General features: G+C 43.5%; 1 protein-coding gene across 1 annotated transcript; it reads right to left on the bottom strand.

Moving 5' to 3' along the window:
* On the bottom strand, positions 1 to 26079 carry mgll (monoglyceride lipase). Its single transcript, XM_024375273.2, has 8 exons — positions 25891 to 26079; positions 24113 to 24257; positions 12093 to 12199; positions 10484 to 10620; positions 4901 to 5011; positions 4566 to 4655; positions 2053 to 2268; positions 1 to 1121 (listed from the first exon to the last, which is right to left on the bottom strand). The coding sequence occupies exons 2-8, from the start codon at positions 24235 to 24237 to the stop codon at positions 999 to 1001; spliced, it is 909 nt and encodes a 302-aa protein (XP_024231041.1). The 5' UTR covers positions 24238 to 24257; positions 25891 to 26079; the 3' UTR covers positions 1 to 998.

Below are 26079 nucleotides of genomic sequence, written 5' to 3' on the forward strand. Positions count from 1 at the left end.
TCTCTTTCTGCTGTTTATTGACAGTTTGTTAACCACACAAAGACGGACAGGCTCCAGCACGATAACTATGTGTTCCATGCCGGGGCCATCTGTCAAGTCAATCTGACACTCAAACAATATAAGAAGAGAGCTTTCATCCGATTGGCCAGTAAGCATCAATCATAAATGTAACAAGATAGGTGGGTTTTCCACTCATAACAATACATTGTAATCTGTATTAGTCCAATGCAGACTATGGGGAACACCCATAAATGTTGATGTTGCAGGTGGTACCCTAAGGCCCTGTCAGCTTCATAAATGCAGAGTCAACTGCAGCGAAGTGATGCCTTTGTCTGTACACTGCATCTACTGTATAATGGGTCACAGCATGCCTCGTTTTACAGTGGCGCTCCAATGGATTCAACCTTTTTTTTCTGAGATGCTGCCATGGTAACGGGCAGCTTCTGGTCTTGGGCTGCAGCTACCAAAACCCTGCAGTTCTGACAAATAACCATTGGGGGCAGCAGTCTGGGGCGTTCAAAAAAGTCCAAGATGTTTGACTCTATGATCAGACGATCTGAGATATGGAGGGGAGAACAAAGGCCAGTTGTCTCCACGGCAACACACAAAAGGGAACGCCGCAGCATGGGGGGAATTCAACACGTTTCTGTCGGCCTGGTGATCACCGTGGTTACAAATTACAAAAATGCCTCTGTGAATTGCGCTTGGCCCAGCTCTCAGCATGGCTCTCTTTGAACTCAGTACAGGGAGACATGGCTGATATATGTACTATGACCTGCTGCCTGGCATCTGGGGCACAGCTGTTGTCCCTAATGTAGAGCCTGGGAAATCAGGACTTCCCTACAATGGCCCTAGGGGTCCAAATATTACTGACAAGTTGGCATTAGTATTTCAAATGGTCAGTACAAATGTAGAAAGGTTTGAGGTTCATACAGTAGTAATACAGCATGGAGGGCAGGGTTGGTTGGGATGGGGGGGGGGTGCAGAGGAAGAGGAGACTAGGACCCCTGAGAAGGAGACGCAGGGAGACGCTCGGAGATCCAGCCGGTGACTTCCTTGAGCACTGACGCCGCAGTCTCTGGGAGTTCATGGTGCAGGGCATGGTATGCTCCGTCATATACCTGAAAGAGAGAGAACACACACGATAAGCTCTATCTGTTACCTCTCTGTGTTCCCTATTTCTCACCCTCTCTGTTCCCCCTCTCTTTAGTGTGACAAGTGATGATGATGTATGGACTTGGAACAGCCAGTTAAACAAATAGAGAATGAAAAGAAAAAGAGAAGTTCAAGAGCAGATAAGATGGTGTCCATTCTAAATATACTGGCTTGTCTATATCAGTTTGTATGACTCAGTGTCTGAGCTATTCAGGTCTGTCGACATTTCTGTTTCGGCCTGTGCAGGGCTAGTCAGAGACATACACTACTGTTCAAAAGTTTGGGGTCACTTAGAAATGTCCTTGTTGTTGAAAGAAAAGAACATATTTTGTCCATTAAAATAACATCAAATTGAACAGAAATACCGTGTAGATAGTGTTAATGTTGTAAATGACTATTGTAGCTGGAAACGGCAGATTTAAAAAAAAAAAAATGGAATATCTACATAGGCGTACAGAGGCCCATTATCAGCAACCATCAATCCTGTGTTCCAATGGCACGTTGTGTTAGCTAATCCAAGTTTATCATTTTAAAAGGCTAATTGATCATCGAACCCACAAATGCTGATGCTCCAGATACTCATCTCGTCTAAAGAAGGCCAGTTTTATTGCTTCTTTAAGCAGTACAACAGTTTTCAGCTGTGCTAACATAATTGCAAAAGGGTGTTCTGATGATCAATTAGCCTTTTAAAATGATAAACAGGGATTAGCTAACACAACGTGCCATTGGAACACAGGAGCGATGGTTGCTGATAATGGGCCTCTCAAAAACAAGGACATTTCTAAGAGACCCCAAACTTTTGAACGGTAGTGTATATTTAACCATACCATATATTTATCTAAATATATTTGATCTAAATATATGGCTCTGGTGCTATGGCTCTGGTGCTAGTCCCACCTTGATCTTCTTGTCCGTGCTCGGGGCCTTGTCAAACATCATCTGGGACCCTCCGATGTCACACAGCTTGTCGACGTCGCCGTGGAGAAGCAGGAAGGGCCAGGTGATGGCGGGGATCACTCTCTCGATCCGCTCCGACGCGCCTATCATCTGCATGGCAAATGACACACGTACCCCACCGTGATAGATCAACTCGTCAGTGTCATATGCTTCCACCTGCAGGGTAAAGGAAGTGACTGTTGAGTGACCATTTCCCTTAGATGTTCACTGATAGTAACCCATAGGGCGCTTGGCTTTCTCAATATTGACCCATGATGTGCATACTACTGTATAGGACATGGCCTGATATATCAGATATGGTGGTGGGTCGCTGCTAAATTGTTGCCGCCACACCAAAATAAAAACTTTAAACCTTTTTCTAAATACATTTTCGGGATAGAAAAACGCTTTCAGTGTAAACTTAAACGACTAAAACTAGACAGAAAGTACCTTCATTAGTCACGCCCCGTGACTTTTTCCACGTTTTGTTGTGTTCCAGCCTGAATTTAAAATAGATTCTATTGAGATTGTGTCACTGGCCTACACACAATACCCCGTAATGTGAAAGTGGAATTGTGTTTTTCAAATATTTTTTACAAATGAAAAGCTGAAATGTCTTAAATCAATAGGTATTCAACCCCTTTGTTATGGCAAGCCTAAATAAGTTCAGGAGTAAAAAAAATTGCATAAATCACATAAGTGGAATGGAATTACTCAGTGTGCAATAATAGTGTATAACATGATTTTTGAATGACTACATCATCCCTGTACCCCACACAACCAAATTATCTGTAAAGGTCCCTCAGTCAAGCAATGAATTTCAAACACAGATTCCACCACAAAGACCGGCGAGGTTTGCCAATGCCTTGCAAAGAAGGACACTTATTGGTAGATGGGTAAAAATACAGAAAGCAGATATTGAATATCCCTTTGAGCATGGTGAAGTCACTAATTCAACTTTGGATGGTGTATCAATACAACCAGTCACTACAAAGATTCAAGAGACCTTCCTAACTCAGTTGCCGGAGAGGAAGGAAACAGCTCAGTGATTTCACCATGAGGCCAATTGTCACGAATCTCGCTGAAGAGGGTGCCTCTTCCTGTTCGGGCGGGGCTCGGCGGTCGTCGTCACCGGCCTATTAGCTGCTATCGATTCCTTTTTCCGTTTGTGTTGGTTATTGGTTAATTGGGTACACCTGTTTTGTATTAGGGTTTGTTTGTAGGGTATTTAAGGGCACTAGGCCCGCTGGGTATTTGTGCGGGCTTGTTAATTGTTACTCTATGTTTGATGGTGTATTTTGTTTTCATATCTTTATTCTCCGGTCTATTTTGTCCTGTTGTTTTGGACTGGCAACTTATATACGCCCTGTGTGTTGGCGTGACCGTTTTGGTTGCACCGGTGAAATAAATTTGATAAACGACAGAACCCTGCTCTCTGCGCCTGATTCCACCCACCACTCATAGTTATTCGTAACACCAATGGTGACTTTAAAACAGTTACAGAGTCTAATGGCTGTGACAGTAGAAAACTGAGGACGGATCAACAACGTTGTAGTTACAGCACAATACTAACCTAAAAGACAAGAGTGAAAAGGAAGCATGTACAGAATACAAACATTCCAAAATATCCATCCAGTTTGCAATAAAGTAAAGTAAAACTGCAAAAATCCAGCAACACATCACTGAGTACCACTCTTCATATTTTTAAGGATGGTGGTGGCTGCATCATGTTAAGCTTGTCATCGCCAAGGATTAAGGGAGATTTTTTATATTTTAAATAAACTGAATAGATCTATGCACAGGCAAAATCCTAGAGGAAAACTGAATTCAGTTTGCTTTCCAACAGCCCAAGGTGATAATAACATGTATTGAATCAGGGGTGTAAATACTTATGTAAATGAGATTTCTGTATTTCATATTACTAACATTTGCTAAATTCCATTTGGAATTCAGGCTTTAACACAACAAAATGTAGAATAAGTCAAGGGGTACGAATAGTTTCTCAAAGCACTCATTGTAGAAAATACAATTGATCTATATATTTTTGAATAATATAACCTTTGACACCTAGAAATCACCAAAAAGAAAGCTAGACTGTCAGGGAGAATCGAAAAGTCCCAAAACGATGAATTTAGGAGTATTTTTGGCATGGTTGGATTACTGACAGGGCACGCAGGGCACCGACTGGGATCCCCATTGGTTTTGTATTAATGTTTGAGCATAAGAACACAGAAATAGCCATGGCAAAATGCGTGGAAGTGCAGCAAATTAGTTTTCACACTGCAACATTTTATCTCAGCTCCATGGAAACAGTTCCAGAATTGCAGGAAAATAGCTGGGGGGAAAAAACCATTTTTTCTCTCTGTCGCCAATTCCCGACCGGTTCAAAACAGAGAGCTGGACGATCTGGATCTCAGTCAAGCCTCTATTGTGGAGCTGAGGACGCACACACACATTCCATAGACCAGACTTACCTGTGTTTGGTCCCGTGAAATCCATTTAGACTTAATCAAGCCCAGAGTGAGACTGGGCACAATGTGATTTGCGACTTTAGCCAGGAACACCTGCAGAACAAAGAGGAACAACCACAGAGATTACAAAGGCATGTAATGGGGAGCTAATACAGCTCAGGTCAGTGGTCGTTAAAGGGATTAATGGAGTGGTTAACATTGGTGACAGGCTAAATGTGAGGGGACTGGGTGCAGGTGAAACCCCAGAAATAGAATTCCTAGAACGGGCATCCCCGTTAAAGAATAGGTGGGTAATGAGTGGATAGGAAGAAAAGCCTATTTCTATGGGCAAAACCCACCTTGAAGGGCGTGGCAGACTCTGGGTTCATCCTGACCATAGGAGCGATCAGAGCCACGCCGGCAAAGTCGCTCGGTCGTGCACACGCCGTCAGAATTGAGATGGCTCCACCCTGAAGAAAAAGGATGGAGAAACGATGACGTCTTTTGTGATTTAAAGGAAAACTCCACCCAAAAACTATCATTTGGTATTTGTTTCATTAATCCATTGCTGATATCCCAAAATGTTTTGCATGTCAGCAATGAAGTTTTCAAGATCTAGAACTTTCAAAATACAGAAATACAATTCAAAAGGCACTCACACATCTTTGTCTTTACCAGCGTCGACCCTTACACTATCTTTGTCTTTACCAGCGTCGACCCTTACACTATCTTTGTCTTTACCAGCGTCGACCCTTACACTATCTTTGTCTTTACCAGCGTCGACCCTTACACTATCTTTGTCTTTACCAGCGTCGACCCTTACACTATCTTTGTCTTTACCAGCGTCGGCCCTTACACTATCTTTGTCTTTACCAGCGTCGACCCTTACACTATCTTTGTCTTTACCAGCGTCGACCCTTACACTATCTTTGTCTTTACCAGCGTCGACCCTTACACTATCTTTGTCTTTACCAGCGTCGACCCTTACACTATCTTTGTCTTTACCAGCGTCGACCCTTACACTATCTTTGTCTTTACCAGCGTCGACCCTTACACTATCTTTGTTGCAGGTGTACGGTAACAATTGAATAACATGAGCGAAAAGAGAAACCCGTGCACGGCTCATACCGGCTATACACTGTGTATACCAAACATTATGAACACCTTCCTAATATTGAGTTGCACCCCCTTTAAAAGTCCTTCTTTAACCCCGTCTCCTCCCCTTCATCTACACTGATTGACGTGGATTTAACAAGTGACATCAATAAGGGATCGTAGCTTTCACCTGGATTCACCTGGCCTATGTCATAGAAAGAGTTTTGTATACTCAGTGCATTTCTGTATTTTGAAAGTAATATATCTTGAGAACTTGAGTGCTGACATGCAAAACATGTTGTTGGGACACTATCAACAAAACAATGGACCAACGAAACAAATATCAAAAGATAGTTTTTGGATGGAGTTTTCCTTTAAATCAAATACGCAAGGGTAAACTAATTAGGAGTTACGCAACGGCTTCCTAGAATCAATCAATTTGGCACGGATAATTGTGGAGGGCTTTTGGGAGGCAAATTTGTTTGAACAGTGTTTGTCTGCCCTCTCTTTGTCAGATGTTTGAATATTCATGAGAGTGGGGGCCTCTATCGAGTGAGCCTCTAAAGAGATGGGCTGTTGAGAAAAACATTTCCCACCAGCGAATGAAATGAAAGTCAAATGCACTGAACATCGCAAACACGGCTAAATCTATATAGCGATAACCATACAATTTCATTGAATAAATGTGTCTCTATGTAGGTGATCTCTATGTATATCTATACTAACTAATCGAGAGACCACAAACAAGTTGTTGATTGAGTAATGCTTATTCTGTTTTGTCAAATCCCATTCAGGGTTAGTTTCAGCCTGATTCAACTGTCTGGTCAAACAGTGAGTGAACTCCAGTGAATTTAGGGAATCTTCCCTGCTAGTTCTGAGCTGTTATTGGAGGGTTTGCTAGTGATATCGGCACCAAACGGGCCATGTTGGGTCACGGCCTTCCCATACCAAGAAAGGCTTTCTGGGGTAACGGCTCCTGACTGAAGGAGCCAAGAATGAATGGAGAGAGAGAGAGAAGCCTTTGGAGGGTTGGGCAGGAAGGGTGAGCGTTGGGAACAGAGGTGCTCTTTAAGGAATTGATTATACCAAGAGAGGCCTCCACCAGAAACACACACACAAGCTCATCCCCTCTTGCACTGAGGGAAAGAATACTTGCATTGTGTTGCGTCCCCTCACACTATGAAGACTCTGATTGTGGTTATGTAAGGCGCGAACATACTGACATTACATAAAGGCCTAGCACTGAAGAAGTGGGACATGGAAGAGGGCCAGACATACAGAGCCAGGGGAGGAGAGAAAGAGAGGAGGAGAAGGAGGGACGGAGGGAGGATTTGGCCAGTAAAGGAGCAAGGGTCTATATTGCTCACTAATCAGAACCGCAGTGAACGGTCAGTAGAAGAGTGGACAGTGTGGGCAAGGTTTAGCCTCGATTAGCGGGTACACTGGACTTTGTTGTTGAGTGCAGTGAGGTCAGTGAGGGTCACCAGTCAATTCTGTCACGCCCTGATCTGTTTCACTTGTTCCTTGTGATTGTCTCCACCCTCTCCAGGTGTCGCTTATTTTCCTCAGTGTATTTATCCCTGTGTTTCCTGTCTCTCTGTGCTACTTCGTCTTGTATGTTTGTCAAGTCAACCAACGTGTTTAACCCGTTCTCTTTTTGATCGTCTTCACGGTTTTGACCCCTGCCTGACTCTGGACTACTTTTCTGCCTGCCTGATCATCCTGCCTGTCCACAACCATTCTCTTGCCTTCCCCTATTGGATTAATAAATATTGTAAAACTCCAACCATCTACCTCCTGTGTCTGCATCTGGGTCTCGCCTGGTGTCATGATAAATTCATCAGCTGCCAGTGCAAGTATTGGAGTAAAGGATTATTTGGGACCACATGTATCTGGACTAGCCTGTTTCTGGATTAAGATTATCCTCTGTAATCTGAAACATGCCATTTGTGTTGACTGAGACCACAGGCTTCGGGGCTTTAATGTCGATAATAGTGGTGGTGGAATTTGCCCCTGACACAGGAAATGCCCAATTTGACACTGCTCATACATTACAGTCTAATGGGTTCTAAGCATGGCTTGTTCACATACATTTGAAGTCGGAAGTTTACATACACTTTAGCCAAATACATCTAAACTCAGTTTTCCACAATTCCTGACATTTAATCCTAGTAAAATTCCCTGTTTTAGGTCAGTTAGGATCACCACTTTATTTTAAAAATGTGAAATGTCAGAATAATAGTAGAGTGATTAATTTCAGCTTTTATTTCTTTCATCACATTCCCAGTGGGTCAGAAGTTTACATACACTTAATTAGTATTTGGTACCATTGCCTACATTGTTTAACTTGGGTCAAACGTTTTGGGTAGCCTTCCACAAGCTTCTGATAATAAGTTGGATGGATTTTGTTCTATTCCTCCTGACAGAGCTGGTGTAACTGAGTAAGGTTTGTAGGCCTCCTTGCTCGCATACGCTTTTTCAGTTCTGCCCACACATTTTCTATAGGATTGAGGTCAGGGCTTTGTGATGGCCACTCCAATACCTTGACTTTGTTGTCCTTAAGCCATTTTGCCACAACTTTGGAAGTATGTTTGGGGTCATTGTCCATTTGGAAGACCCATTTGTGACCAAGCTTTAACTTCCTGACTGATGTCTTGAGATGTTGCTTCAATGTATACACATAATTTTACTCTCTCATGATGCCATCTATTTTGTGAAGTGCACCAGTCCCTCCTGCAGCAAAGCACCCCCACAACATGATGCTGCCACACCTGTGCTTCACGGTTGGGATGATGTTCTTCGGCTTGCAAGCCTCCCCTTTTTCCTCCAAACATAACGATGGTCATTATGGCCAAACAGTTCTATTTTTGTTTCATCAGACCAGAGGACATTTCTCGAAAAAGTACAATCTTTGTCCCCATCTGCAGTTGCAAACGGTAGTCTGGCATTTTATGGCTGTTTTGGAGCAGTGGCTTCTTCCTTGCTGAGCGGCCTTTCAGGTTATATCGATATAGGACTCGTTTTACTGTGGATATAGATACTTTTGTACCTGTTTCCTCCAGCATCTTCACAAGGTCCTTTGCTGTTGTTCTGGGATTGATTTGCACTTTTCGCACCAAAGAATGTTAATCTCTAGGAGACAGAACGCGTCTCCTTCCTGAGCGGTATGATGGCTGTGTGGTCCCATGGTGTTTATACTTGCGTTCTATTGTTTGTACAGATGAATGTGGTGCCTTCAAGCATTTGGAAATTGCTCCCAAGGATGAACCAGACTTGTGGAGGTCAACAATTTTTTTTCTGAGGTCTTGGCTGATTTCTTTTGATTTCCCCATCATGTCAAGCAAAGAGGCACTGAGTTTGAAGGGAGGCCTTGAAATACATCCAAAGGTACACCTCCAATTGACTCAAATTACGTCAATTAGCCTATCAGAAGCTTATAAAGCCATGACATCATTTTCAGGCATTTTCCAAGCTGTTTAAGGGCACAGTCAACTTAGTGTATGTAAACTTCTGACCCACTGGAATTGTGATACAGTGAATTAATTATAAGTTAAATAATATGTCTGTAAACAATTGTTGGAAAAATGACTTGTGTCATGCACAAAGTAGGTGTCCTAACCGACTTGCCAAAACTACAGTTTGTTAACAAGAAATTTGTGGAGTGGTTAAAAAATTAGTTTTAATGACTCCAACCTAAGTGTATGTAAACTTCTGACTTCAACTGTACATTCATGGCTGGTTTGCTGGACACAGATTAAGCCTAGTCCTGGACTTTAAATGGAGCTTCCCCATTGAGAACCTTCAGTCTTAGACTATGCTTAATCTGTGTCGGGGAAACTGGCCAACATGCCTGTAAAATGCAAGGCCGTACCTCACTCCACAGGTTTTTCCATTACAGTAACTTCCCAATGAAACGTCCTGTTTAAACATTTACTAAAATTGCCTTTATTCCGCTCCTAGTAGAGCTAAGTTATCTAATTTGAACTGCATGTCAAACCTAAAGGAAGGCTGTCTAATTGTGCACAGCTGGTGGTGCATGAGAGAATCTAAAGGACGTTATCACAACGAGGATCTCGACGTATAGGCTATAGGTGGTTTCCATTGTTCGGGCGCTTTACAGCAGAGATCAGTCACAGAACAGCAGAACAAGCAAACAGAGGCAAAGGCAGAGCAGCAGGGAAGGGAAATGAGGCCTGTAACGCTAAATACGTCAAATCCCTTTTAAGGCCTGACTTGGCCCTGTTGGTATTTACATAGCTAGACTTTCAAAGGACACCGTTTCCCATGAGCATAGACGCACGAGCTGTGATGTCAGAGCATCTGTGGTCATCTAAGTCACACCGAGTGTGTGGAACGAAGTCCTTGTATAATGTTTGTGTAATGGATATAGCCTCGAACTAACCCTGGCCCTATGACTTCTGAGAACTGTGTTGAGAGGTAAACACCATAGCCGCTGGCAATGATACAGCCTCAGTGTTTGGACAAGGAATAAACTAGAGACGGTACGGTACCATGGAGACATTTTACATTTGGGTAATTTAGCAGACGCTCTTATCCAGAGCGACTTACAGTTGGTTCATCTGAATACAGTGCGGTAGGACAACCACATACCACAGGCGAGTGTTAGTTCATGAATGTGACCCCAGTATTTTGACAAGGAAGATACTAGATACCTTTATTGTTTTTTTCACTTTTGTATATTATCTACCTCACTTGCTTTGGCAATGTTAACACATGTTTCCCATGCCAATAAAGCCCCTTGAATAGAATTGAATACTAGAGAGGGTACCGTACCACAGAGTGGCCCCAGTCTTTGGTCAGAGAGCAGACTACAGAATGTACCGTACCATAGAGTGTCCGATGATGAAGATAGGCAGGTCGGGGTGTCGGCCCTTCATCAGATCAATGTGCTGGAGGGAGTCTCTGACAAACACCTGGAAGTCCTTAATATTCATCCGGTCTCCTTCACTCTGGCCATGGCCAACTGATGGAGGGAAAAAGAGATAGATATAGAGGGAGAGAATGAAAGATTTAGAGGAAGATTTATATATATATAAATACATATATAAATATATATATATATATGAGAGATTTAGAGGGAGAGAGAGAGAGGGAGAGAGAGAGGGGGAGATTTAGAGGGAGAGAGAGAGGGGGAGATTTAGAGGGAGAGAGAGATGAGGACAAGGCACCATTGTAATTGACAGAGACCATAGAGGAATACATTTCCCACTCTACCCTTCATTACTCTCTGTACAGACGAGCCAGATGAGACGGAGAGGGAGAGCCATTCTCCATCTCCGTACGTGCCAATCCATCCTATGTTATCCTGCCAGCTGTCCCTCCCTCCTCCCATTACCTTCCAACACCTTGCTCTGAACATGCCGCTGAAGCTATGTGAAAGGTGCGTTGCCATGGCACCACGGCACCAGCTACAGTTTCAACATTCAGAACATGTGCCGTTCACCCTCTCTCCCTTTCCATCCTTCCACCCCCCCTCACACTTTTCTCTCCCCATAATATCTTCCCATTGGTGTCTGTCAGTCGCGGGATGCTGTTAATTTTTCTTCTGCAGTGAAGTGTGTGTGTGTGTGTGTGTGTGTGTGTGAGTGTGTGAAAGCTCGTATGTGTCAAAAATCCCACTCTCACCTCGTGATTTCATTACTTCTGTGATTACTTTGAAACACAACATTTATTAACATTCATTCTCGTTACTGTATAATAACCTTGGGGGGGGATCCATGTTAGTAAGTCAAGTTTTACTTTGATACAATATGAATCATTAATGAAGATGACATTCCCAGAGGTCTGTACAGGTCTGAGTGCTGTACACTGACACAACTCTCATTTGGTGTTGACTCTTAGAGCTGTTGCTCAACTCAACTGGGACCTGCTCTACTTCACTATGAGACTGGGTGACACTCACTCAGTCACCGTTCCTATTCTAAACTAAAACTTACAAACTGTTCTAGCGATAACAAACATATTACGCCGTGGCATCACATTTGTCTCTGCTAAGATTTCCACTGGTATTTTACTAGCAGTAAATGATGTGGCTGCAATGGGTAGTAGGACTTCTCCAGTATTTTTGGTGGCAATTTCTGTACTGTAAAATTAAGTGCTACTTCTGTGACTCTACTAAGAAGCGCTGCATGACAGTGATGTAGTCAAGTCACTAAAGCCTCGAGTTGCCAAGTTGCTTTCCAACCATTTTTTTTTAAAGTCACATTTCATTACAGTTGCACATTTGTAATGCTGAAAGGATAATACAGCTATCTAACATTTGATGTTGCAGCTAGTATGTTGAATTACGCAAAAGAGAGAGATTTTCTAACAACCAACCGGTCGAGTCCAACCGGTCGAGTCCAAGTGGTCGAGTCCAATCGCTACTTGAGTCTGAGTCAAGTCCGAGTCCTGGACTCAAGTACTACAACACCGCTGCAGCGTGCTTTGGCTCACCGTGGTCGTGCGCAAAGACGAGCAGGGACTGCTCCTTCAGGGTCTGGCCGATCTCATCATACGGCCCAGAATGCTCTCCTGCCCCATGTGCCACGAACACCAGAGCCCTGCAGGACACGAGGAAGAAGAGTGAAGTCAGACACATTTCATGCACACCTCTTGCACTATATTCAAACACTCAGAGGGAGTGTTGCAAATTAGTTGACGAGGGCACTCCGATTATTTTTGATTTGTCGCTAATTGAGTTGGCGAGCCCTCTATCGGAAGGACGTGGTTGGGACTTGAGTCCACTCATCCAGTGACTAGATAGGGATCATATCAACAACGCTGTGAGAACATCCTCTTGATCGCCCATCGAGGGGTTTGGTCATAATAAAACATTCCACATCTTGTCTTTCAGTGAAAGCAGTTATCTGAACCGCACCGCACCCTTGTTTGCCCACAGAGCAGCAGAGTTAACTGGAACCAGACAGAGGTTGGAATCTCCAATAACAGACACATAGCCATGGGAAAGAGTGGCGAACCAACTCAGCTTGCCAGTAAGGCTTTGGTTCCTGCTTATAACCAGTCTACAAAACGGAGTGAATCTCTCAGTCAGATGCAATTAGCCTGAACGTGTTCAGAGAAGGAGAGTGAATGGAAGAGATTGAGAGAGATGGAACAGAGGGAGAGAGAGAAAGAGAGTAGCTGTTCATCAAGCTTGATTAGTGGTTTCTCTGTTCCAGTTTCTCTCTCTCTCTTTCATTCTCTCATTCTTATTTCAGAGCCTCCGGCTAGCTAGAGATTGCCATGCACTTGTTGGCTGAGGAGCCGCTCATAGTTCGCCTTTTGTGTGAACATAATGTTCCCAACACACATGGGACAGTAGGGCTTCTATAGAGCTTATCTCAGTGGATTGTGGCGAGTATATTCAGTGTCTTGGGAATGGGAGTGGGGAGTTGAAATGTTCTCTCTCCCTTTCACTTTCTCCCTCTCTCTTTCTCTCCCGCTCCCTCCCTCTATCTCGCCCTCTTCCTCTCTCTCTCCAAGGAATTTGAAACCCACTTGTCTCACAGAATGTGGCTTCGACCCAAATGCTGCCTCCAGCCCGAAATAACATAATGTTTTTGACACTGCATTCAACAAGCCATCTTCGTGAGACGCAGACTGAACTCTGACTAGTCACTCTGTATGGCGTATCAGTCTGTATGTGTGTGGTCGAGGGAGGGAGCGAGGGAGCGAGCGATAGAGGTAGAGGTTGTGAATTGGCCAGGGCCTGAACACTGACGGCTTAATCACATTAAGAGTCTGAGCCGCTCAACACTTAAGGGTCAAAACCCTCATTTAACTGACTACAGCAGGACTGGGGACTGAGGACAGCACAGGTGAATACTGCTACAACCAGAAGTTCCAAATGAGCATGTCTCGGTGCAGATGTCATTTCCACTTTGATCACGGAAAATGTAGAGTAATAGACAGTGAGAAAGCCAGAGAGAAGGGAAGAGGGGAAAAAAAGCAGTAAGACAAACATTCAAGCCTGCCTTGTCTGGTAGGGAATTGTTGTAATCCTGACTCCAAACATCAACATCAATAGTGTAATGACCCACTTAACTATATGCAGGCTGTGCGTGTATAATTTATAATACATCATTTGGTGGGTGTTTTTATATTTGTCATATTTCACACATGCACTGTGTGTGAGGGATAATCTACGAGGGGCCATGTGTTCTCAGGTAAATAGTGGAATAATGGAAGGAGTGGAACTGACCTTCGACAGAGTTATTATATTCCAGAGAACGCATAGAGCCCTGAGTTGTTTATCCCTTTTATACCATGGCTAGAAATTGACATACTGTATTTACCGCTAGAATGTATTCATTTGCCAGTAGAAATGTGCCAACATCCACTGAAGTAGCTATCAAGTTTACTAGCTAGCTAGATAGCCACATAGGTTGCCTTGGTAACCAAAGAAACCGACTTGCTAGCATAGCTAACCAAACCATCATCCTAGGTTGCTATTATGAAAATGGAATTCGACAATGCCAATAATGTTTTCAATTCGGCTTTTGCTTTCAAAAGCAGCTCAAATATAGAACACGTAAGAATGAATTTCATATTCATGGATCTATACCGTGCAATTACACCGTGCGTTATTTAAGCAATAAGGCCAGAGGGGGTGTGGTATATGGCCAATATACCACGGCTAAGGGCTGTTTTTAAGTACAACGCAACACAGCGTATTCAAGACTCGAACCACCCAGTTTATAAGTGTGTATTAATACGCATGTGTGAATTGGAAATGTGTTTTTTTCCCTGTGTCTCCCTGAGACACCCTTGGAGAGTGGGGTCACGGCCAGGGTCTGCCATTATCAATGATGACCCTGGAGCAATTAGGTTTAAGTGCCTTGCTCAAGGACAGATTTTTCTTGTCTGCTCTAGATTTTGAACAAGCAACCTTTAGGTTACTGGCCCAACGCTCTAACTCCTAGTGTGTGTGTGTGTGTGTGTGTGTGTGTGTGTGTGTGTGTGTGTGGGTGTGTGTGTGTGTGTGTGTGTGTGTGTGTGTGTGTGTGTATGTGTGTGTGTGGAGCCAGGGCTGTGGCCAGGGTCTGAGGTTTAGTGAGGCCTAGACAGGGGGGATTCGAAATTCTTCAAATTTCCAAGACATTTTTAGAAAGTTTAAGCTTATTTACTGCATTTCTGTACAATTAAAAAATTATAAAATTCCCGGAAACTTTCCAGCCCGGAAACGGCGGCTGAACTCCTCAAACTGGTCCAACGCCGCATCTCCCTCTCTCCACACGGCGTTGGTCCACTCCAGGGCTTTCCCGGTGAGGCACGAGACGAGGGCGACCACCCTCTCACGGCCCAATGGAGCCTGGTGGACGGTGGCTAGGTAGAGGTCTAATTGTAACAGGAACCCCCGGCAGTTCGCAGCCCTCCCGTCGTACTCCTGCGATAAGAAGAGACTAATCCCACTGGGTTCAGTCGGGAAAGAGTCGCTCAGGGAAGACCCCGGTTGTGTTGGTGGAGGCGTTGGAAAAACTCCCTGTCTCTCCCAGCGGTCCATTGTCTGGACAACGCGGTCCATGGTGTTGCCAAGATGGTGTAGTATTGCTGCCTGCTCCTGGACGTGCTCCTCCACCCCTATGGCCGGGGTACCTTCTCCTACTGACTCCATAGTTTCAGGTCAGTGATTCTGTAAGGGTGTTTAACTGGCGGCAGAGAAGTCAGACACAGGAGAGAAATAGCGGAGAAACAACGGCGCAGTTTTTTACACAAAAAAACACCGGAAAACATAATAATAAAAATCAATGGGTAACAAAACCCGACGCACACCAGTACAGACGTACACATACACTTACAATAAATAATCACTGACAAGGACATGAGGGGAAACAGAGGGTTAAATATACAACATGTAATTGATGGGATTTGGAACCAGGTGTGATGGAAGACAAGACAAAACCAATGGAAAATGAAAAATGGATCGGTGATGGCTTGAAGGTCGGTGACGTCGACCGCCGAACAAGGAGAGCGACCAACTTCGGCGGAAGTCGTGACAACAGTGATGCAGACAATTACATTGATGGAAGCCACAATCTATCTGAAATATTAAAGCTGATCTACCCATAAAATAATAATAATTAAATAACTGAATATTGCTATCTGCCAACCTTTACGCTACCCAGTCGGTAATTCGGCCATGATTACTACAAGTTTAGATAGCTGGCTGGACTAACTAGACTAATTTACCAATCTAAAAAATATGAACTGAAATGGGCTAATTGAGTGTGTGTCGATAAGTGACATATAACAAGAGGAAAACCGCGGATGCACAACCAAGTTTTGAAATTGCACCTTGTATATTCTACTATTCTAACTCTCAACAGTAAGTTGAGACCCCAACTGAGTAAAAATATATATTTACACTACTGGTCAAAAGTTTTAGAACACCTGCTCATTCAAGGGTTTTTCTTTATTCTTACCATTTTCTACACTGTAGAACAGTAGTGAAGACATCAAAACTATGAAATAACAAATATAAAATCATGTAGTAACCAAAAAAGTGGCAAACAAATCAAAATATATTCTAAATGTTTGATTCTTCAAATTGCCACCCATTTCCTTGATGACAGCTTTGCACACTCTTGGCATTCTCTCATCCAGCATCACCTGGAATGCTTTTCCAACAGTCTTGAAGGAGTTCCCACATATTCTGAGCACTTGTTGGCTGCTTTTCCTTCACTCTACGGTCCGACTCATCCCAAATCATCTCAATTGGTTTGAGGTCAGGGGATTGTGAAGGCCAGGTCATCTGATGCAGCACTCCACCACTCTAATTCTTGGTAAAATAGCGCTGACACAGCCTGGATGTGTGTTGGGTCATTGCCCTGTTGGAAAACAAATGATAGTCCCACTAAGCCCAAACCAGATGGGAATGTGTATCGCTGCGGAATGCTGTGGGTATTGAATTCTAAATAAATCACAGACTGTGTCACCAGCAAAGCACCCCCACACCATAACACCTCCTCCTCCATGCTTTACGGTGGGAAATACATGTGGAGATCATCCATTCACCCACACAGCGTCTCACAAAGACACGGTGGTTGGGACCAAAAATCTCCAATTTGGACTCCAGTCTCTTCTTCTTACTGGTGTACTTTAGTGGAGGTTTCTTTGTAGAAATTCGACCATGAAGGCCTGATTCACACAGTCTCCTCTGAACAGTTGATGTTGAGACGTGTCCCTTACTTGAAATCTGTGAAGCATTTATATGGGCTGCAATTTCTGAGGCTGGTAACTCTAATGAACTTATCCTCTGCAGCAGAGGTAACTCTGGGTGTTCCTTTCCTGTGGCGGTCCTCATGAGAGCCAGTTTCATCATAAAGCTTGATAGTTTCTTCAAGTGCAGTCGCAAAAACAGGCACACCTGTTAATTGAAATGCATTCCAGGTGACCTCATGAAGCTGGTTGAGAGAATGCCAAGAGTGTGCAATGCAGTCATCAAGGAAATGGGTGGCAATTTGAAGAATCTAAAAAATAAAATATATTTTGATCTGTTTAACACTTTTTTGGTTACTACACGATTCCATGTGTTATTTGATAGTTGTGATGTCTTCACTATTATTTTACAATTTAGAAAATACTAAAAATAAAGAAAAACCCTTGAATGAGTAAGCATTCTAAAACTTTTGACCGGTACTGTATATGCTTTTAAAAAATTTTTTTACAGAGGTCCGGACCTCGGTGTCCTCATACATTTTGTTATGTTACAGCCTGATTTTAAGATTAATTCATTTGATATTTTTTGTTACTGGCCTGCACACAATACCCCATAACGTCAAAGTGGAATCATGCTTTCAAAATGTTTACAAATGAATTAAAAAGGAAAAGCTGAAACGTCTTGAGTTAATAAGTATTCAAGCCCTTTGTAATGGCAAGCCTACATAAATTCAGGAGTAGAAATGTGTTTTACAAGTCACCTACCAAGTTGCATGGACTCTGTGTGTGCAATAATAGTGTTTAATGTGATTTGTTTAATGACTACCTCATCTCTGTACCCCACACATACAATTATCTGTAAGGTCCCTCAGTCGAGCAGTGAATTTCAAACACAGATTCAACCACAAAGACCAGGGAGGTTTCCAATGCTTCGCAAAGAAGGGCACCTATTGGTAGATGTGTAAACATATATAAAGCAGACATTGAATATCCATTTGAGCATGGTGAAGTTATTAATTACATTTTGGATGGTGTATCAATGCACCCAGTCAATACAAAGATACAGGTGTCCTTCCTAACTCAGTTGCCGGCGAAGAAGGAAACCGCTCAGGGATTTCACCATGAGGCCAATGGTGACTCTAAAACAGGATCAGAGTTTAATGGCTGTGATAGGAAAAAGGTGAGGATGGCTCAACAACATAGGAGTTACTCCACAATACTAACTTAAATGACAGAGTGAAAAGAAGGAAGCCTGTACAGAATAAAAATATACCAAAACATACATCTTGTTTGCAACAGGGCACTAAAGTAATAATGCAAAGAATGTAGCAAAGCAATTCACTTTTTGTCCTGAATACAAAGTGCAATGTTTGGGGCAAATTACTGAGTACCACTCGCCATATTTAGAAGCACAGTGGTGGCTGCGTCATGTTATGGGTATGCTTGTAATCGTTAAGGACTAGGAAGTTTTTCAGGATAAAAAAATGTAATTGAGCTAAGCACAGGCAAAATCCTAAAGGAAAACCTGGTACAGTCTGCTTTCCACCCGACACTGGGAGATGAATTCACCTTTCAGCAGGACAATAACCTAAAACACAAGGCCAAATCAGCACTTGAGTTGCTTACCAAGAAGATAGTGAATGTTATTGAGTGGCCAAGTTACAGTTTTGACTTACATATACACTGCTCGAAAAAATAAAGGGAACACTAAAATAACACATCCTAGATCTGAATGAATGAAATATTATTATTAAATACTTTTTTTCTTTACATAGTTGAATGTGCTGACAACAAAATAACACAAAAATGATCAATGGAAATCAAATTTATCAACCCATGGAGGTCTGGATTTGGAGTAACACTTAAAATTAAAGTGGAAAACCACACTACAGGCTGATCCAACTTTGATGTAATGTCCTTAAAACAAGTCAAAATGAGGCTCAGTAGTGTGTGTGGCTTCCATGTGCCTGTATGACCTCCCTACAACGCCTGGGCATGCTCCTGATGAGGTGGCGGATGGTCTCCTGAGGGATCTCCTCCCAGACCTGGACTAAAGCATCCGCCAACTCCTGGACAGTCTGTGGTGCAACATGGCGTTGGTGGATGGAGCGAGACATGATGTCCCAGATGTGCTCAATTGGATTCAGGTCTGGGGAACGGGCGGGCCAGTCCATAGCATCAATGCCTTCTCTTGCAGGAACTGCTGACACACTCCAGCCACATGAGGTCTAGCATTGTCTTGCATTAGGAGGAACCCAGAACCCAGGGTCTGTCACGTGCTCAGTATGACCCTGCTTTCATCTGTGAAGATCACAGGGCGCCAGTGGCGAATTTACCAATCTTGGTGTTCTCTGGCAAATGCCAAACGTCCTGCACTGTGTTGGGCTGTAAGCACAACCCCCACCTGTGGATGTCGGGCCCTCATACCACCCTCATGGAGTCTGTTTCTGACCGTTTGAGCAAACACATGCACATTTGTGGCCTGCTGGAGGTCATTTTGCAGGGCTCTGGCAGTGCTCCTCCTTGCACAAAGGCGTAGGTAGCAATCCTGCTGCTGGGTTGTTGCCCTCCTACGGCCTCCTCCACGTCTCCTGATGTACTGGCCTGTCTCCTGGTAGCGCCTCCATGCTCTGGACACTAAGCTGACAGACACAGCAAACCTTCTTGCCACAGCTCGCATTGATGTTCCCTCCTGGATGAGCTGCACTACCTGAGCCACTTGTGTGGGTTGTAGACTCCGTCTCATGCTACCACTAGAGTGAAAGCACCGCCAGCATTCAAAAGTGACCAAAACATCAGCCAGGAAGCATAGGAACTGAGAAGTGGTCTGTGGTCGCCACCTGCACAACCACTCCTTTATTGGGGGTGTCTTGCTAGTGGACAGTTTGATTTCACAGAAGTGTGATTGACTTGGAGTTACATTGTGTTGTTTAAGTGTTCCCTTTATTTTTTTGAGCAGTGTAGTTTAAAATCTATGGCAAGACTTGGAAATGTTTGTCTAGCAATAATCAACAACAAATTTGACAGAGTTTTCAAAAATTTTGAAAAGAATAATGGTCAAATGTTGTACAATCCAGGTGTGGAAAAATCTTAGATATGTACCCAGAAAGACTCAAAGCTTTAAACTCTGCGAAAGATTTGACTACAAAGTATTGACTTAGGGCTTTGAATACTTATGTAAACGAGATATTTCGGTATTTTGTTTTCAATAAACGTACAAAAAAATGTACAAACATCTTTTCACTTTGTTATTATACGCCATTGTTTATAGATGGGTGAGAAAAAAACATATATTTAAAACATTTTTAATGTGGAATATGGCAAAGGGTATGAATACTTTCTGAAGGCTGTATATAGCTACGGCCCTGTGTATACAAAGACAGCCAGGTCTCACTGGTTCACAGCCCCCAGATTATTTATTGAAAGATCTGTCAATCATTGTAAAGGTGCCCTCCCCTCTCCCGGCACCTTTCACCTACTTCTTTTCCACCAGCAGCCCCTCACTCTCTAGCCTCTAAATGCCCAGTAAGCGATGTCATCAATGGACATGTATGGCAGAAGTTGTATGAATTTGATGTTGTAAACAGGCATTTATTTGATTCCAATCTTTAAAACCTGAGGCTGAATCTCACAGAATCTCTCGTCATAAAGGGGAGAATCCATAGCATAGCTTGTAGATATCTATACCAAATGTGCATTTTTTTATAGATGATGCCACCACACGAACAGAATGCCCTAAAGATATGTTTCTATCTGCTTTTCCCACCTCCATATGAGGTGCCCAGACTAGCCTTCAGTCTAAACTATAGCTCATTGCTAAACAAACTACTATGAAAGTGCACTACTATAAACTGACCCACACTACTGTTAATAGAAGTAATTCAATTAGCGGTACTCTAGGGGCAGATGGTGGTAATAATAACAATAACAATAAAATATGGGACTTATATAGCACCTAGACCGCGGTGAGGTTGGGGGGGTACCGGTACAGAGTCAATGTATGGGGGCACAGGTTAGTCGAGGTAATTGAGGTAATATGTAAATGTAGGTAGAGTTAAAGTGACTATGCATAGATAATAAACAGGGAGTAGCAGCAGCGTAAAAAGGGGGGGGGGGACAATGCAAATAGTCTGGGTAGCAATTTAATTAGATGTTCACGAGTCTTATGAAGCTGTTAAGAAGCCTTTTGGACCTACACTTGGAGGTCCGATACCGCTTGCCGTGCGATAGCAGTGAGAACAGTCTATGACTAGGGTGGCTGGAGTCTTTGACCATTTTTAGGGCCTTCCTCTGACACCGCCTGGTATAGAGGTCCTGGATGGCAGAAAGCTTGGCGCCAGTGATGGTGCAGCTGTACAACTTTTTGAGGATCTGAGGACATAGGCTAAATCTTTTCAATCTCCTGAGGGGAATAGGTTTGGTGTGTTTGGACCAGGATATTTTGTTGGTGATGTGGACACCAAGGAACTTGAAGCTCTCAACCTGCTCCACTACAGCCCTGTCGAGAATAATGGGGGAATGGGGGCGTGCTCGGTCCTCCTTTTCCTGTAGTCCACAATCATCTCCTTTGTCTTGATCACATTGAGGGAGATGTTGTTATCCTGGCACCACACAGCTAGGTCTCTGACCTCTTCCCTATAGGCTGCCTCATTGTTGTCGGTGATCAGGTTGTGTTGTGGGCAAACTTAATCATGGTGTTGGAGTCGTGGCTGGCCATGCAGTCATGAGTGAACAGGGAGTACGGGAGGGGACTGAGCATGCACCCCTGATGGGTGCACCACTGAGGGGCCCCCGTGTTGAGGATCAGCGTGGCAGATGTGGTTACCTACCCTTACCACCTGGGGGTGGTCCATCAGGAAGTCCAGGATCCAGTTGCAGAGGGAGGTGTTTATTCCCAGGATCCTTAGCTGAGTAATGAGCTTTGAGGGCAGACTACAATGGTGTTGAACACTGAGATGTAGTCAATGAATAACATTTTTTCCAGGAGAGAAAGAGCAGTGTGGAGTGCAATAGAGATTGCATCATCTGTGAATCTGTTGGGTGGTATGCAAATTGTTATGTGTCTAGGGTTTCTGGGATAATGGTGTTGATGTGAGCCATGACCAGCCTTTCAAAGCACTTAATGGCTACAGACGTAAGTGCTACGGGTCGGTAGTCATTTAGGTAGGTTACCTTAGTGTTCTTGGGCACAGGGACTATGGTGGTCTGCTTGAAACATGTTGGCATTACAGACTCAGTCGGGGACAGATTGAAAATGTCAGTGAAGACACCTGCCAGTTGGTTAGTGCATGCTTGGAGTACACATCCTGGTAATCCTTCTTGCCCTGCGGCCTTGTGAATGTTGGCCTGTTTAAAGGTCTTACTCACAGCGGCTACAGAGAGCGTGATCACACAGTCATCCGGAAACAGCTGATGCTCTCATGCATGCTTCAGTGCTGCTTGCCTCGAAGTGAGCATAGAAGTAATTTCACTGGGCAGCTCGCGGCTGTGCTTCCTTTTGTAGTCTGTAATAGTTTGATGGTTCGTCCGAGGGCAGAGCGGGGTTTTTTATAAGCGTCCGGGTTAGAGTCCCACTCCTTAAAAGCGGCAGCTCTACCCTTTAGCTCGGTGCGAATGTTGCCTGTGGCTTCTGGTTGGGGTATGTACGTACAGTCACTGTGGGGACGACGTCATCGATGCACTTATTGATGAAGCCAGTGACAGATGTGGTGTACTCCTCAATGCCATCGGAAGAATCCTGGAACACATTCCAGTCTGTGCTATCAAAACAGTCCTGTAGCTTAGCAACTGCGTCAGCTGACCACTTCTTTATTGACCGTGTCACTGGTGCTTCCTGCTTTAGCTTTTGCTTGTAAGCAGGAATCAGGAGGATAGAATTATGACAAATGGAGGGTGAGGGAGAGCTTTGTATGTGTCTCTGTGTGTGGAGTAAAGATGGTCTAGATTTTATTTTACCTCTGCTTGCACATTTAACATGCTGGTAGAAATGAGGTAAAACGGATTTAAGTTTCCCTACATTAAATTCTCCGGCCACTGCCTCTGGATGAGCGTTTTCCTGTTTGCTTATTGCCTTATACATCTCATTGAGTGCGGTCTTAGTGCCAACATCGGGTTGTGGTGGTAAATAGACAGCTACGAAAAATATAGATGTAAACTCTCTTGGTAAATAGTATGGTCTACATCTTATCATGAGATACTCTACCTCAGGCGAGCAAAACCTTTAGACTTCCTTAATATTAGATTTTGTGCACCAGCTGTTGTTTACAAGTATACACATACCACCACCCCTTGTCTTACCGGAGGCGGCGTAAACCCCGCCAGCTGTATGTTATTCATGTCATCGTACAGCCACAACTCGGTGATACATAATATATTACAGTTTTCAATGTCCCATTGGTAGGATATTCGTGATCATAGCTTGTCTATTGTACATTGGCTAGTAGGACTGATGGTGGAGGCAGATTATCCATTCGCCATCGAATCCTTACAAGGCACCCCAACCTACGTCCCAGATATCTCTGTCTCTTTCTCATGCGAATCATGGGGATTTGGGCCTTGTCGAGTGTCTGAAGTAAATCCTTCATGTTCGACTAGTTAAAGAAAAAGTCTTCATCCAGTATGAGGTGAGTAATCGCTGTCCTGATATCTAGAAGCTCTTTTCAGTCATAAGAGACGGTGTACAAAATCAATTACAAACAACTCGAAAAAACACACACAATAGCACAATTGGTTAGGAGACCGTAAAACAGCAGCCATCTCCTCCGGCGCCATTCTTATCAAGAGAATGGCGCAGTGACATGTTGCAGACTAGCCTATGTGACAGGAGCTGTGTGTGTGATGCGAGACAGATTCTCAATACGCCCACAAACAAGGAACATGATCACATCACTAGAGGTAGTTTAGAAAACTAAAAAGTCTCGTGGTTAAGAGCCTTGGGTCAGAAACTGAAAGGTTGCTGGTTCAAATCCCTGAGCTGATTAGGTGAAAAATCTGTTGATGTGCCCTTCTTCACTCTGCTAAATTACTCAAATGTCAAATGAAACCAGAGCGAGGGTGAGTCTGTTACACTGCAGGCTCCATGGTTTGGTGTGACACTACAGTCCAGATGTTGTGTGGGCCTCTCTGTTTCCAGGGCCAACTCTCTGATGTAGTGGAGTCTGTTCCACTTTAGATGGCATGAGGGAGCAGGGGCAAGCACAGGACTGTATAACTCCCTGAATGGAGAACATTAGGTTCTATTTTAGTTGAATCTATCACAGTCTCTAGCATAGCATACATGTCTGTTTTTTTACACCTCACATGACATTTCATTTCACCTTGGGGGGGCCTCTGGCTCCCAGTAGCGGCAGAATAAGTGCTGTCCGTCGGCGTTGACGAAGTGCTTCAGGTCGGCGTAGGAGACACCTTGCGGAGTCCGCCGCGGATCTTCTGGTTCGGGCATGTAGACGCCTAGGAGCCACTCTGCAGCATAAACAGGGAGAAACAGATAGTAGGTCGATGCTGTACAGATATGACAGACCAGCGAAAAGTGGCCGAGACATGCAAGTGACCAAGACATTCATTGTTTGCAATTTTTCACTAATTCTCCGGCTGGCACTCGGCAGAAAGCGACTCAACGGCTCCAAAGGAATGTTTTCAATTCGATACAGCGACATAAGTCATGGAACCATAAACCTATGTTGAAATCTCCTCTCCCCAGGTGACTGTGGTCACATTCACCCTCCACTACAACATTCAGCCTCCACTACAAGTTTTATGGTAATGGCGAGTGCAAATGGGTTGCCATCTAGGCTATGTTACAGTAACAACAGGCTACTGTGCAGTCAAGGTGAGTGAGTTTTTATTTCACCTTTATTTTAACAGGGAAAACATATTGAGACCTAGGTGTTCTTGTACGATATGTTAGATTAAAGAAGAAAGACAGACACAATTGTCAAGTTCAATAATTGTACAACCCCTACATACTGGGTCCAGGGAACAGCCCAGCTAGTCGATTATCTATCAAACTGGTCTCCGTAACACTAGGTCTCTTTTACAAAGGTGTATATACAACAAAATTTTAAGCCTACCCATTATACCCAAACGTGTACACATTAAAATACAAATCATGGGAATGGGAATCACGGGAATGGGAATCACAAATACAACACCACAAATCAACCAGAAAAAACGTTACATTCCGACACAAATAAGACCCCAATCAATACTTTAAATTACTGAACGGCACCAGAATATCAAGATGAAAATGTATTTTGAATTTAGTTCCAGCAATATAGTGCATTAAAACTAAAAGCAGATTTACCTAGCTCAGTGGAGACCCTAGCAGCCTCAATAGTTAACCAATCCTGTGAACGGTTAATCAACTCGGGTGTCTATACTTGAAGAGCATAGTTAGATAAGACAGACGTTTATGAAGAATGTAGGCTAGAATGAATGTCGTGGAAAAGGGTCTGCCAGTAAAAATAGACCGCACTATTTCCTGAAGTCTAGTTTCAGCTATTGCCTAATAATAACCTACGTCAAGTTTATGTAGGCTTGTGAAACCAAATGTAAATTTTATCCAATGTGTGCCTTGGAATAGCCTATGAGTCAATTATCTATTGATGGCAGTGCCATTGATATAAATATTGGTAGATAGGGCCTAGATAGATTAAAGTCTCAAGGGACATGATGTGACACTGTCGACTCACACTACCAGCTTTGGCGCGGTCATAAGAGGCGTAAAATAGCCTACAAAAAAACTCGACCTCCCTCCCCCATTGTAGCTGTGACAAATATTTAACCAGAAATGACAGAAAACCTTTGATGTTATTTTTGACAGGCTGAATGTGATATTTACATTGGGCCATATGGGTCCCCCGTCCACCTCAACCTCTGAATATTGTTTCAACCCAACCATGTTGCTACTTATAACAATGTAACGAAACGTGACATTTTTGTCATGTAATTGGCATACCCGTCACATTTGTCACATTGTTATAAGGAGCAACAGTGTATCTGTTGAAACAGTATTCAGAGGCTGGGAATGGAGGCAATGCAGGGCAGGACTTGTTTTTTTTAATGATGATAAATGTCCAAAAAAAAGTTGACCAACCTTATGTCCTGAAAGGTCTGTAAAGTTGCGCTTCCTCACAAACGGCTCTGCCTTCTCCGCGCTCTCTGCTGAGGTTGCGTGGCCGCTCGTAGGCTGAAGAATGTAGAGAGAGAAGCGTGCGCGAGGAAACATCAATACACACGGACTGAAACCCGTTTCCCAGTGGCGGAGGCACCTTTTAGTACTAGA

This window comes from Oncorhynchus tshawytscha, linkage group LG16, assembly GCF_018296145.1.
Source record: "Oncorhynchus tshawytscha isolate Ot180627B linkage group LG16, Otsh_v2.0, whole genome shotgun sequence".
NCBI lineage: Eukaryota > Metazoa > Chordata > Actinopteri > Salmoniformes > Salmonidae > Oncorhynchus > Oncorhynchus tshawytscha.